The sequence below is a fragment of the Pseudovirgaria hyperparasitica genome, assembly GCF_010093815.1.
Source record: "Pseudovirgaria hyperparasitica strain CBS 121739 unplaced genomic scaffold EJ05scaffold_35, whole genome shotgun sequence".
Lineage (NCBI taxonomy): Eukaryota > Fungi > Ascomycota > Dothideomycetes > Acrospermales > Acrospermaceae > Pseudovirgaria > Pseudovirgaria hyperparasitica.
Genome location: NW_022985583.1, coordinates 13,345 through 25,330, shown reverse-complemented (window position 1 = coordinate 25,330; position 11,986 = coordinate 13,345). Strand labels below are relative to the sequence as shown.

The window sequence follows — 11,986 nt, the reverse complement described above, 5'->3', positions numbered from 1 at the left end:
ACCTCTAAAACCACGATCAGGTGTTTTAGGGGATTTGAATCGTTTTTTGACCTTTCTGACCTCCAATACCCCCATATTCAATCGACTGTTTGAAATTTCATCTCACCTCCAGGTTGAAACCCGAGTGGAGGACTATAAGACGGCGTGGAGCTAAGGGATTCGTCGTTTGCCTAGAACCTGACTCTCTTGGCATTCGCATGTCGCGCTATGTCTCCCCCACCCAAATTTACGTGAGACGGACATATTCTGGCATTTTGTCGTATACTCGTCGCCACATGAGGTCTAAATATACGTATACTATCGAATATTAGTCAATATACTTAGTGTTGAGTCTCCACGTATTTTTTTTACCTATATGCCCTCCTCTAGGTCGAAAAAACCCGCTCGAAGCGTTTAGTTCACGACAGACGCGTTAGTCGAACCTCCTCCTCCTCCTCCTCCTCGTCAGCGTAAATCTATTACTAAATTAGTAGAGGCTGCTGCTGCGAGGGCAATGGCGAAGAAACAAGCTCGTAAACGTACCGCGGCGCCGAAAAAACCACGTGTTGTCGACATTTCGGCGCCTCCTAAGGCTATACCTGCTCCTCCATCTGTCTCCTCGTCCCCATCCCCTCCTCCTCCTCCTCCTCCTCCTCCTCCTCCTCCTCCTCCTCCTATGGATCCTGTAGATAGCGAATAGGATGAGGTTATAGAGGATGAAGAGGAGACGTACAAGATCCACGTGTCCTAGAGATTACGTGTTAATAGAAAGAACGAGGCGGCAGATGAACTTACTACTGTTCCGCGATGTGCGTTTGAACGTGAGGTGTACGAGAGTACAATCAACGACTTGATTAGTACGAGACTCAGTACTAACGACTGGGCCTTTAATACTCGCCAGGTAGTATATAGCCTTGGTATAAGGAAGAAACAGCGGAGGACTCTCGCTATCAATGACTAGTCGATTATTAGCTGGGAGAGAGTCTATATAGTCATAGACGAGATCCACTCGCTCGCCAATACGAAGGATGAGGTTATTATAATTACCTTTGAGGATAGCGTGAAGTGCGAGTCCTAGGGTAAGAAACCTCTTTAGTAACCTCAACGTACTCGTCACCGTGACTCTCCTACACCATCGCTAGGTACAGGACTTCGAAGTTCGCCGAATATAGAGACTCCATTAAGAGGGCGTGCCGCGATTATATATAACGAGGCTCAGCAGAGGAAGGAAGCTGGCCTAAAACGGATCGAGATAATTAGTACAATAGAGTTAACTTACCGTTGTACGGACGTTAGTTGTACTAATAAGCGAGGCCACTGTTTTATCGTCCCATCCTCATCTGGTCGTCTTTATTACAAGATTGAACGCGCGTCGACAGAGCCATGGGCACATGCTATTACTACTGGTATTGCTGGAGCCTCCGTTGAGGATCCTCCTGTGGGTGTAATGAAGCAACTCGTATCCAAACCCTATGAGAGAAAGTCAGCAAAGAAGTCAGGTATATCTAGACAAGTCGACCTCGCCACCCTTACTAAGCAACTCCAGACTCAGAAGGTTTAAGTAGCGATTGATGAGCTTCAGTACCGTCAAGAAGATAGAAGAGCAAAGGATGAGGAAAGGGCTAAGCGTCAACGTTTTGATGAGCAGATGAGGCAGGCTCAACTTTAACAGGCTAGATTCAATCCTATATTCGCCTCACGTGTGCCTCTATATCCACCAGGTATTCCACCGCCATATACGTCACCGTCGCCGACTCGTGAGGTTGAGAGTCAGCGCCCTCGTCTATCGACGCCGCTAGAGACGACAAATCCAGCACCATATAGTAGCCCTACTCAACTAGAACTTCATTAGGCTGACGTGGTTCAGTTAGTACTCAAATGGCGATATGCGAAGGAAACTCATACGAGGACGAAGGACGGGATTAGGTTACTCCGCGAGTACGTAGTTGATAACTGTTATTAGTATAGGCAGGTTAAAGAGATTACTCGTCCTGGAACTACTCATCACTACGCAGCGAAGGCGTATGGCGTCCTATTAAGCATAGTATTGGATGCTCGTCGCTATCTTCATGAGTATAAGGGTAATCTTAAGGTAGTAGAGCAGGAGGAAGCAGCGAAGGCACTCCATGGACTCGCTTCTAGGGCTATATAAGGTTTTTAAGTAGAGATGCTGCGAAGTTCATATTAAATACGTATATATATAAATGAGTATACCTCCTCCCTATGAATATAAGCGAGAACGACGTGACGTTAGTCAGTGAAGAGTACTATAAAAAGTTGACTAATATCCCTCACTTCTGCCGCAAAACCACACCTTCTACCACGCTCAAACTGCTTCAAATCCGCGATAATACGCTCTCGTAGCGTTTCATCAATATACCAACCGTTAGCCGCATGCTTAAAGAAGCGGAGAGCGAACTGATCGTAGCAGCTATCCTTAAAGGCGCGGTGTAAGAACTCCTCGAAGTTGTATGACTGCTCACGTATAAATAGGTACTACCTTCGAATCCACGCCTTTAGGACTGCCCATACTAACTCAATAGGATTATAATTAGGTGAGTAAGGCGGTGTATATCGAAGAGTATGACCAGCTGCAGCAACCATAGGAGTAACGTCGTCGTCGGTATGAAGAGAGAGATTATCTATGATGATAACCATAGCCTAATTAGGGTACTTCTCTTATAGGCTAGGGAATAGGTATACCTCTAGCCAGTCGATGAACTCTTGCTTATTATAGTAACCTTTCTTAATACTATAGGTAACGAAGCCATCAACGGAGATAGCACCATATACGCTATACGTAGGGCCTCGATTGATCCTCGTAAATTACCTAGGAGTCTCTCCACGAGGAGCTCTACCTCGTCTCCTCTATCCCGTTTTCTCGTTAAAGATAACCTCATTAATGAATACAAGGCGATCAGTAGGTAGCCGAGCAATATCCTCACGATAGGAACGACGCGTAACCTTAGAGCGTTAGGAATAAATACGCTATAGTAGACTCCTAGTCCACCCTCTCTTCTTCAGCTGCTTTAAGATAGTAGATGGTGAGGTTACTATCTCGAGCTCTTCATATACCCATTTTACTATCTCATCAAGGTATAGCCATCCCTCCTGGAGTAGGTGCTCGAATAGTAATCCCATTACGCGATCACTAAGGATAGTCTTACGACCACTCGTCTTCGCGGATAGAGGCTTATTTCGCTGGCCATACGTAGTAAGATTATACCTCACACGATTGACTGTCGAGATAGATACTTAAGACTTCTCTGCGGTAATAGTAGAGGGCACGTCGTGCTCAAGGAGGAAGTCAATTCGGCGATAGGTACTCGCGTCGTACGCCTTACTAGGTAGGCCCACTATACGCGACTATGAGTCGAAAACACCAGAAATATATTATATAATAGGTATACTAACTACTAGATAGCCTCAATAATCTACCGAATACGTGTAATCGGTAACAGCAACGCGTTGGCGACGAGTATACGACAAAATGCCAGAATATGTCCGTCTCACGTAAATTTGGGTGGGGGAGACATAGCGCGACATGCGAATGCCAAGAGAGTCAGGTTCTAGGCAAACGACGAATTGTGGCTTCGGGATGGATGAACTTGCTCATTTTAGGTATGGTTGGAGTTCAAAATTGACATTTTTTGAGCAGCAAGTATTTTTCGCCCAGGAGCAGGTGAGTACGATTAAGCAGGATTAAATCGACTTATGACAAGGGGTGAGTGCTCAGAAGGGGTTGTGTATCAAGGATTCATGTGTGACTTGCTGCGACCGGTCAGACAGAAGCCCTCTTGATCGATCGTTCTCTGCATACACGCATTGCGCTCTTTTTGCTCAGCCGTAGCGAGTTATGGAGAGTTATGTGTTCGGGCTCGGAAGCGGCACAGGCCTTCCGTGAATGGATCCACATCCATTTGTTGTTGTACAGTGCGCAAGCGACTGGTGGGTCAGGTTCCGAGAAGAGTTCTAATTGATCGGGATGTATCTTCACTGGTGGCTGGCCATGACAACCCTACCAACTTTGCAGGCCGCAATGCAGCTGCTTATAAAGATCACACTCACGATTTATTGTGTCACTTTTACGGAGTTATCATGAAAAAGACACGAAGTAGTGCGGGCATCACCCTCATCGGTCACAGGCACCTCAGACCCGGGTGGTGTGCCGACTCCGCACATAGCTCCAGTACCCCTGTCCCTTATCGTGATTCACAAGTAAGCATTGTAGAAGCCATGGCTGTAGAGGATGATGCTAAGCGACTGGGAGCAGAGGTCGGCGAGTTTGATGTGCGGGCCGTTATTACCTTTACACGCAAGACTTCGCGTGATGTGGGTATGCACCCGTACCATAACCCTAGCACGAACGATTCCTCGACCCATATAGATTGAATACTGCGTGGGTTCTATGCTATCCTAGCGTCCGTTCTGTCCCGCCCGTCTTAGTGATTCGGTGTAAGCGGCGCTTAGGTGATTACGAGGAGTCGCTGAGACACGAGCCAAACCAGACGTCAATGCAAAAACTTTGCGGCTTGTGTGCCGTTATCGCTCTTGTGTATTCCAAACGACCGTGCGAGAGACAGACGGCTGCCAAGAGAAACCACGGGGTGGGCATGTCAATCGCTTGAAAGAATTCAGGGGCTCTGCATGATTCTTAGCACCCCAGCCATGATTCAAACAGTAAAGGAATACCAACGCCTCGTTCATGCATTGCTCTGGCGGGCCAACAGTCGTATGAAGGATCAAAAGGAAGTCCCTGTGAGGGCCCTGGGGAGTCGATGTTCTCCTCCTGGTCCAGAGCGTGCTCGAAAGCTGACTGGGAGTTCGACATTGGTTCTAATGCAAGCCTGGGGGGGCCACTGGCTCGTTCCACTCGTAGATTAAGTTAGCTCCTCACCTGTAGCATCCACCCCTACAGGCTGTTCCTTGATGTTGCCTATACGATGGAGGTACTTTGCTAGTGGCCCCCCCAGGCTTGCATTAGAACCAATGTCGAACTCCCAGTCAGCTTTCGAGCACGTCACGAATATAATGATGTGACTGGCGTCCTCATGACAGGTTAGGCCACGCACCCGGCAACGTTCATCCATTGACATACCAATCTATTTCGAAGATCCCTGGTTAATAATAACAAGTGGCCATGAAGCACGGATAAGGTGCAGTGATATTTAATTTATCCTTCGCTGTGCATAAAGCCACTAACTAGGTTCAATGAGACTATCCGCTGTTGTCGAGAATGAGTTGCAAGTATTTGACCGGTCAGTTATCGCTACTCGATCGCGGGACGCCAGCTCACTGGCCTCCCATCGGATGAGTCTACCTTGTCCTCGGTCTAGTCCCTACTCGATGTCGATGGACGACGAGTAACATAATATCGTCAGCCCTTATGCCCATGTGCCCTGCAATGCCCTGGCTTTGGTTTTGTCAGAGACCTAAAAAGATCCAATATCATTTTGTCGTCGCACAATTGTGACACCAAACGTCTGCAACCACCTGTAAACAAAGCGGCTTAGGTTTTGGAGCTTGTTCGATAATCCATGTAGAGGGAAGATAAACGCTATGACGAGTGAGCTAAAGACAACGACGTATATCAGCAGCTCTTAAGGAGCAAAACTCTGAAATGCTATGACAAACTGGAGTATGATGGATTCATGCCCCAATAAGGATCCATGCTCCAAAAAGCAATGTAGTTCATCAAGGTAATGCCCGGCTCCTTTGCCTTGTCGACCCAACAAATCCTTAAATCTTGCTCGCAGTTGTCGGCGACCTGGATGGCGTCGTACCAGGGTTTTCGGATCTTGAATTTGTCATCTGCACTAAGCCATCTCAGGCGCGCAATTGGGACCCTGCATATGGCTCAGGTGGTGGTTGCGCCATTGCTCCCTCCGCTTCAGCGTCTGTCCGAAGAAGAGCATCGATTGCCTGCTTACGTGGATTCTTAAACCACAGAGATGGAGTACACTTTTCGACGCGGTCTTCAGACGAGTAGTGGTGCATGAAGTGGTCACCTAGTAGGGACTCGTCATAGTATTGTATACCGCAGCACAGGTAGGGAAGCGAGACGCGATACCTCGATCCTTTTCGATTTGGGATGAGTCACATCGCCAGGGCTGCGATGTTGTCTGATCATGCCCTTTCTCCTTAACGTCGTCGGTCGCTCTCTTTTTTCGCCCGTTAACGCATGACATTAAGGCCCAGCAAGTTGTGAATAGGCGTTTGAATGGAAGGTTGATAAGAATACCTTAAGGAAGTTAGAGTCTTCCACGGTCAAGAGCTCACACATACCATCATCCTTCGATGCGTTCGGTTCGATTCCTGGTAGGGGCACGTTTGCCTGAGAGCATAACTGCGGAGGCATACTATAGTATACTGAAACGAGGCAAACAACAGGCAACTAGCGAGTTCGCCGAATAGCGGTGACTGACCGGTCAAAGATTGTGGGTCACATATATATCCTAATGTACTCTGTCGCTCTTTCAGTAGTGGTCACAGACGTTCTGATCCATGGCTTGGTTTTGGACTTCCCCACGGCATGGCGTTCATCTTCTGAGCAAGTCTGTACTCACATGGACTACCGCACCAGCTCTGGGATGCCGCACACAAGATCCTTGGACTTTTCGAGTCGTCCGGAGCCCCCTATATCTCGTTGGCTATGAAGAAGACGGACATTTTACAGGCCTACGGCGAGCATTGGGAAAGAAATTCGTTAGTCGTCAGGTCGCCACTGCAGCGTGTGTATTATGTTCGGTATCAAGCAGGCTACAACCTTGCCCCGGCAGCCACCACGGGTATATGACTCTGTCGGTGATCGTGGGGTTTGTCCCCAACCCCTTCCCCCAAGCTGATCTCACATCTCGGTGTCGCCTTTCCCCGCGCTCTTCCCCCGCTTTAGTGCATTACTTGAGCTATGTGCTAACTCTGCGTCATAAAACTCGCCTTGCTGAGACAGGGAAGGAGAGGCGTAAGGTCATCATCAGGTAGGTCGAGCCGTACGTGGCTGTGGGTGTTGTGCCGACTCCGCGCTAGAAATATTTAGCCACTAAGAAATGTGAAGTCATCTTAACGTCTTCTACACCGTTGATTGGCTCTATAGGAACCTTGCCCTCCTTACCACCTTCCTTGGCCCCATTGCTGTACATACTTTGTTATTCATCATGTACACATCACGAGTATTTATCCGCAGTACGGATAGCACGAAGGCAGTTACGCGTATATGTGCTGCTTCGGAGGAGCGGTCATGCTCTCTGCGACTAACTCGAAAAGGATTATCAAAGCTATATATGGTGTAGTGCAATATGATCCTGCACTAGTATAGACACGCTAGGCCGGGGTAAAGACGCTCTTGGCAACAGATTGCTGCCAAGAGTGGCTTTACCCCGGCTGAAGAGCTTCCACCGCCTCAATACAACGCAGCTTTTCCTTTTCCTCCTTTAGTCTAATCATGCCGTAAGTGCTACCTTGTGGAACTACCAATACACTCATGACTCCTTACACCATTTCATATTTTTGCAACCGTCATCGACTACAAGCTTACCTTCACCATTCGAATGCTACAGGAATCGCATGCTTTGCGCAGTCGATTGGATTTCTGGGGCGCCTGTCCGTCATAATGATGCTGCTGATGTTGAGTCCAGCTTGCTGTTGAGCTTGCTGGGCCGTCTGTTGTGCTTGAGCGGCTTGTTGCGCGGCTTGCTCGATAGGAGAGTTGTGTTCGTGTAGTTCGATTGCAAGGACGGGTCGGCGAGTGAAGGCTCGATGTCAGGATATATAGGCGTGTAATGGGCCTGATTGGGATTCGGAGCCTCTGGATATTGGGACATCTTTGATACCGAAAATTAACTAACGTGAAGCCGGATAACAGTCGTGGGACTTGGATTTCCAAGACTCGAGTCGAATAGCATCACTGGTCCGTACGGTATATGGTAGAACGCATCGTCATGAGGACAACTTTATGCCACAAATACCTATCAGGCTTGCAGACGTATTTAGTCTACCGGAACAAAAGATGTAGGAAGTTGTTGTTGAATAGCAGTCACGGCAAAAGCATCAAAGAACTTCCACCAATGACTGGGCTAAAGCAGTAATCAACGCAATGGTTGCAATGGTACCTGCCACCAACGATTGTGGCTACGGAGTCTGTGTGTCCAGTCTGGTGAACGATCAGTATCACTGCAGTCTATGTCCATGCTAAGAGCAGCTTCACTCTGGCAAATCGCATCCTTCCGGATATCCCTGCACAACGAAATGGAGTTCCAGCCCTGATCGCCCACTGAGCACTACAGAGTGTCTATGTCCGGTATGAAGTGAGATCTCTGTGGGCCTAAGGTTCTTGCCACCTGACATGGGACCATCGTGAGCTCAGTCGTCGGAGACTCAGAACAATCGACGCACTATTGGCCTACTACACATGCACGCACAGATGTGCCCGGCGCTACAGATCGGACCGTTCTGGTTACCAAGGAACATCATGATACCGTCACACTAACCCTGAGACAAGCGACTGAAGAAGTGGGGCTGTAATTCAGGCTAGAGCCTGGTTCTGTGTGGTCGGGAATACTGGTACCGAAGACGCCAGTAGTGGCAGGGGAAGGGTGTAGCGTGGCCCTTCCGGAGACTGATTCATGGATGGCGAGCCTTCAGCAAGGGCGGAATGTGCGGACTGTCCGCTCGCATATACGGCAGCGTACCTATCAGCCGTCACGATATGGTATCCACTCCGCCTTCCTCTGGTGAGACTCGATTTCAGTGGTGCTGGTGAAGCATAGCCAACTGACAAGGTGTAACGAGTGGGTCTCTTCTTGGACGCTTGCGTTGGAATCGAAGTCTGTACTGAGGGACTGTATGAGGTGGTGCGGCAAGACAATGGCACCTTATGCGGCGCTCGAAGCCCCCTTGCTCTCAGGCATGCCTGGTCGACCCATGCCATTTGAAAACGGACTAATCAAGGTCCAGAGTGTCGTTTCTGCGTCCCCCAAACGGGAAAAGCAGTCTCTGCGGGTAGGCTGGGGGTGTCGTTCTCTGCTAGAGCATTCCACTGGGGTTGTGAAACGCTTTCCAGCTGGTGAACGGAGTCGCCCCCCTCGAGGTTGGCACCATGCTTGGCTACAAAGCCCCCCAGCATCGTAAAACTACCTTTCATCACACTCATTCTCCCTTCGTTATGAAGCTCCTCACAGCACGTGAAATTGTCCTACATTATTACCCTCATGTCTCCATCTAATCATGAGAAGCAACCAAAACCACAAATCGACAGTACGGTCTCAGGGGCGTCAGGCCGTCTGATGGCAAAGGGGACCTGGACCTACAAGCAAACTGATGTCCGTCAGCAAGCAGGTACATGGTGATGTCTGTCCACATATCTACGGTGATGACGTTGTATTGTTTCTCATGCTTAACTTTCAATTATGGTCATGGTACGTACGCCTTTGGAGAAAGAACCGTAAAGTGCTGCCCTCGCTATTCATGATCAAAAGTACCAAACAGAGGCACATTTCTCACTTCGTCCATCCCTCCTCCAACCCAATTCACAAGTCGTGTCTAATATCTTGCTCTCTCCGAAGTCATCTTTAGGCGCCTGCCGTGGAGGGTAATCCAGTAGCAATGCTGCCACTACACAGAGACACGATCCTATTTTCTTAGATCTCTTTTCTAAACCTCTAGTATATAATGGAGATTAGTATCAGATTATAGCTATAGACGCTTTCTATCTTTCTAACTTATTATTTTTTAGAAGAATTAATGAATAGAGCTATAAGCAGAGACTTAGAGAAGGTAGTATATAATATACCTAGCTAGACCCGTGATAGATTATGCACTATAAATTTCGAGACCTTTTTGCGGACTGTTTTCGAGGCTATACATCACTATTATTAGGCTTATGCCTCCTCTACCATTGTCGTTCTCGAATCCGGGTCCTACATGGCAAGGGGCTAGCTCCGCCTCGAAGGATAATTTCGTTACAGACCGGAAAGCACCTGTCGGTTGGCCCTGCATGATTCAGACAGATGAAGTAGGAGCAGTCCACTTTTCCAGAGCCATAGCTCGACTGACCATTCTAGTGCGACCCAGGCGAAATCTGTCGCCGTTACGTAAATCGATCACAAAATCCAGGTGATGATTGGAAACTAGGCTGCTGTCGTGATACACTTCCTGATCTTATGATTTTTCTCCTACCAAGTATGTTCCGAACATGAGTATTGAACAGTGCTAATAGATTATAGCCTGGATTTCCGACCTCCACAGGAAAAAGACGTTAATCGAACTGTGCGAAACGAATGTCCATGATTGGGGAAAGTCTATGATCAAGATCCAATTGACGCCAGGATGGGGCTTGCCCTGGCTTGAAGTTGACGTTTATGAATTCAAGCCGAGGAATCCTGAATTGTTACGGCAATTCCAATACTTCAAGGATGCAAAAACGGGCCAAAACATCCGTGTAGAAGAATTCGCGAAACAGATGTTCGAGTGTCTAGTCAACATCGACCCTGCTCAGTGAACCGAACAGGTATGAGCGCACATGCCCGTGACGAGGTCGTTGGACACCTTGCTAATACCATGAAGGAGAAATTACTGACGGAAGTTTACTACTTCATAATCACCAGTTATATTGTTGCACACACACAAAATTGACATCCTCTCAAAGCTATCAAACTATAGACCAGATCGCTACGGCGACAAGACTTCGCCGCGTCTGGCGAACCGGCAAATCAAACATATCTACGCACGATTACAGAGAAGAATGATGAAGATGCTACTATGACGTCTGCAAAACATGCTGAATGGTAGTAAAGGCTGCAATAAATGGACCAATGCGTTCATTGTCGTTCTTGGTTTAGCCATTGCTGCCGAAGGCATTCTTCTATCCCTAGAAGGAAGGATGGTGAACGAGTGAAGCAGTGTGGAAAACACTAATTACATACAAGATCGTTGCGTCAAACGAACCTCAACAAGACAAGTACAAAATGAGAAAGCCTAAGTAAAGATATGTGGGGGCTTCCATATATACAGAGTAATTTAGAAAATAAAGAAATAATGCTCTTATTTCGGTTGTTTGTACAGCTTGCTACAAAGATCATTGAGTCTCTGAATGATCTCACTGAGAGGTGGCATAGCGTCGGCTATATTTGTTCTGCGTTCGTGATCGCGACCGCTTCAACGTTACGAGCCTCTTCGAGCTTTTTGTACAGCTCTGGGTCGAGGAGTGGTGATTGCAAGCACTCAGAGAAAATGTCCGAGTACGAAAGTCTTCTCCTATCCACCTGAATCAAGCGTTTATTGAGTTGCTTAAGGCTAGTATCAACTTGACGGCAAGCCTGGAATAGTGCTTTGGCCCAGAGTGGACCTTCCACGCTGTTTAGTGGCTGTCTTGAAGTCTGTGAGATATTGGATGCCTCTGGCCTTGTGAGGAGACTCGTGTTTCGTGATCCCTGTGGAATTGCGACGAAACCTATATCGGGTATTGGTGCAGGACACTGAGAAATTGCATCGGATGTCTCCTCTCGCTCTTTCTCGAATCTCTGCCCCGATTGAGGGGCGACTCCCAAACTCTCCCAGGAATACTCGCATGTGATACCTCGTGTGTTACAAGCTCCACACGAAGGTCTCGCTCTGTTGCATATTAGAGAATCCTGTTCACAGCATTTTATTTAGAACAAGAAGCCATAAGACCCTAATTCCCGCTTACCTACAGCTCTTACAAGCACGCTTGCGTCGTGCTAGAAACCGGTTAGTTCTATGATATCGTACAGCTTTCTAATGTCTTACCTGCAGGATTGTCTGCAGTCAGTCATGGTCATCAACACCTAAAACAGCCCGAGAATCTCGCCAGATCCTTGAAAGTGGAAAGACACTTCCACTGCAGTGCTGGATACAAAGAATCCTTGGCTGCACTCTCTCGTCAGCCCGGTCTACTCCGGTACGGCGCAGTCTATCGCACCTCCTTTGGCTGCCTAAACTAGGAGCGCTAATACAACCGGGTAAGACATGAATGGCTCTTCTTCACACCTAG

General features: G+C 47.9%; 7 protein-coding genes across 7 annotated transcripts; 4 read left to right on the top strand and 3 right to left on the bottom strand.

Moving 5' to 3' along the window:
* Positions 1-493: 493 nt before the first annotated feature.
* On the top strand, positions 494-919 carry EJ05DRAFT_481058 (uncharacterized protein; the record flags this gene model as incomplete). The annotated part of the gene is made up of 1 exon (XM_033744985.1): positions 494-919. One exon carries the CDS (start codon positions 494-496, stop codon positions 677-679), a length of 186 nt encoding a protein of 61 aa, XP_033595142.1. The 3' UTR covers positions 680-919.
* A 3,085-nt stretch (positions 920-4,004) lies between these two features.
* EJ05DRAFT_268100 (uncharacterized protein) lies at positions 4,005-4,496 on the top strand. Its single transcript, XM_033740327.1, has 2 exons — positions 4,005-4,197; positions 4,253-4,496. Exons 1-2 carry the CDS (start codon positions 4,078-4,080, stop codon positions 4,364-4,366), a joined length of 234 nt encoding a protein of 77 aa, XP_033595141.1. The 5' UTR covers positions 4,005-4,077; the 3' UTR covers positions 4,367-4,496.
* A 1,309-nt stretch (positions 4,497-5,805) lies between these two features.
* EJ05DRAFT_490713 (uncharacterized protein) lies at positions 5,806-6,337 on the bottom strand (the record flags this gene model as incomplete). Its single annotated transcript, XM_033745908.1, has 3 exons — positions 5,806-5,987; positions 6,050-6,220; positions 6,265-6,337. The coding sequence occupies 3 exons, from the start codon at positions 6,335-6,337 to the stop codon at positions 5,806-5,808; spliced, it is 426 nt and encodes a 141-aa protein (XP_033595140.1).
* On the top strand, positions 6,180-7,013 carry EJ05DRAFT_268084 (uncharacterized protein). Its single transcript, XM_033740326.1, has 2 exons — positions 6,180-6,628; positions 6,738-7,013. Exons 1-2 carry the CDS (start codon positions 6,438-6,440, stop codon positions 6,958-6,960), a joined length of 414 nt encoding a protein of 137 aa, XP_033595139.1. The 5' UTR covers positions 6,180-6,437; the 3' UTR covers positions 6,961-7,013.
* Positions 7,014-7,511: 498 nt separating this feature from the next.
* EJ05DRAFT_481054 (uncharacterized protein) lies at positions 7,512-8,126 on the bottom strand. The gene is made up of 2 exons (XM_033744984.1): positions 7,824-8,126; positions 7,512-7,671 (listed from the first exon to the last, which is right to left on the bottom strand). The coding sequence occupies exons 1-2, from the start codon at positions 7,878-7,880 to the stop codon at positions 7,516-7,518; spliced, it is 213 nt and encodes a 70-aa protein (XP_033595138.1). The 5' UTR covers positions 7,881-8,126; the 3' UTR covers positions 7,512-7,515.
* Positions 8,127-9,856: 1,730 nt separating this feature from the next.
* Positions 9,857-10,474, top strand: EJ05DRAFT_505807 (uncharacterized protein; the record flags this gene model as incomplete). Its single annotated transcript, XM_033747736.1, has 3 exons — positions 9,857-9,988; positions 10,038-10,155; positions 10,200-10,474. The coding sequence occupies 3 exons, from the start codon at positions 9,857-9,859 to the stop codon at positions 10,472-10,474; spliced, it is 525 nt and encodes a 174-aa protein (XP_033595137.1).
* A 244-nt stretch (positions 10,475-10,718) lies between these two features.
* On the bottom strand, positions 10,719-11,768 carry EJ05DRAFT_524938 (uncharacterized protein; the record flags this gene model as incomplete). Its single annotated transcript, XM_033748832.1, has 3 exons — positions 10,719-11,586; positions 11,663-11,710; positions 11,743-11,768. The coding sequence occupies 3 exons, from the start codon at positions 11,766-11,768 to the stop codon at positions 11,097-11,099; spliced, it is 564 nt and encodes a 187-aa protein (XP_033595136.1). The 3' UTR covers positions 10,719-11,096.
* Positions 11,769-11,986: the final 218 nt, after the last annotated feature.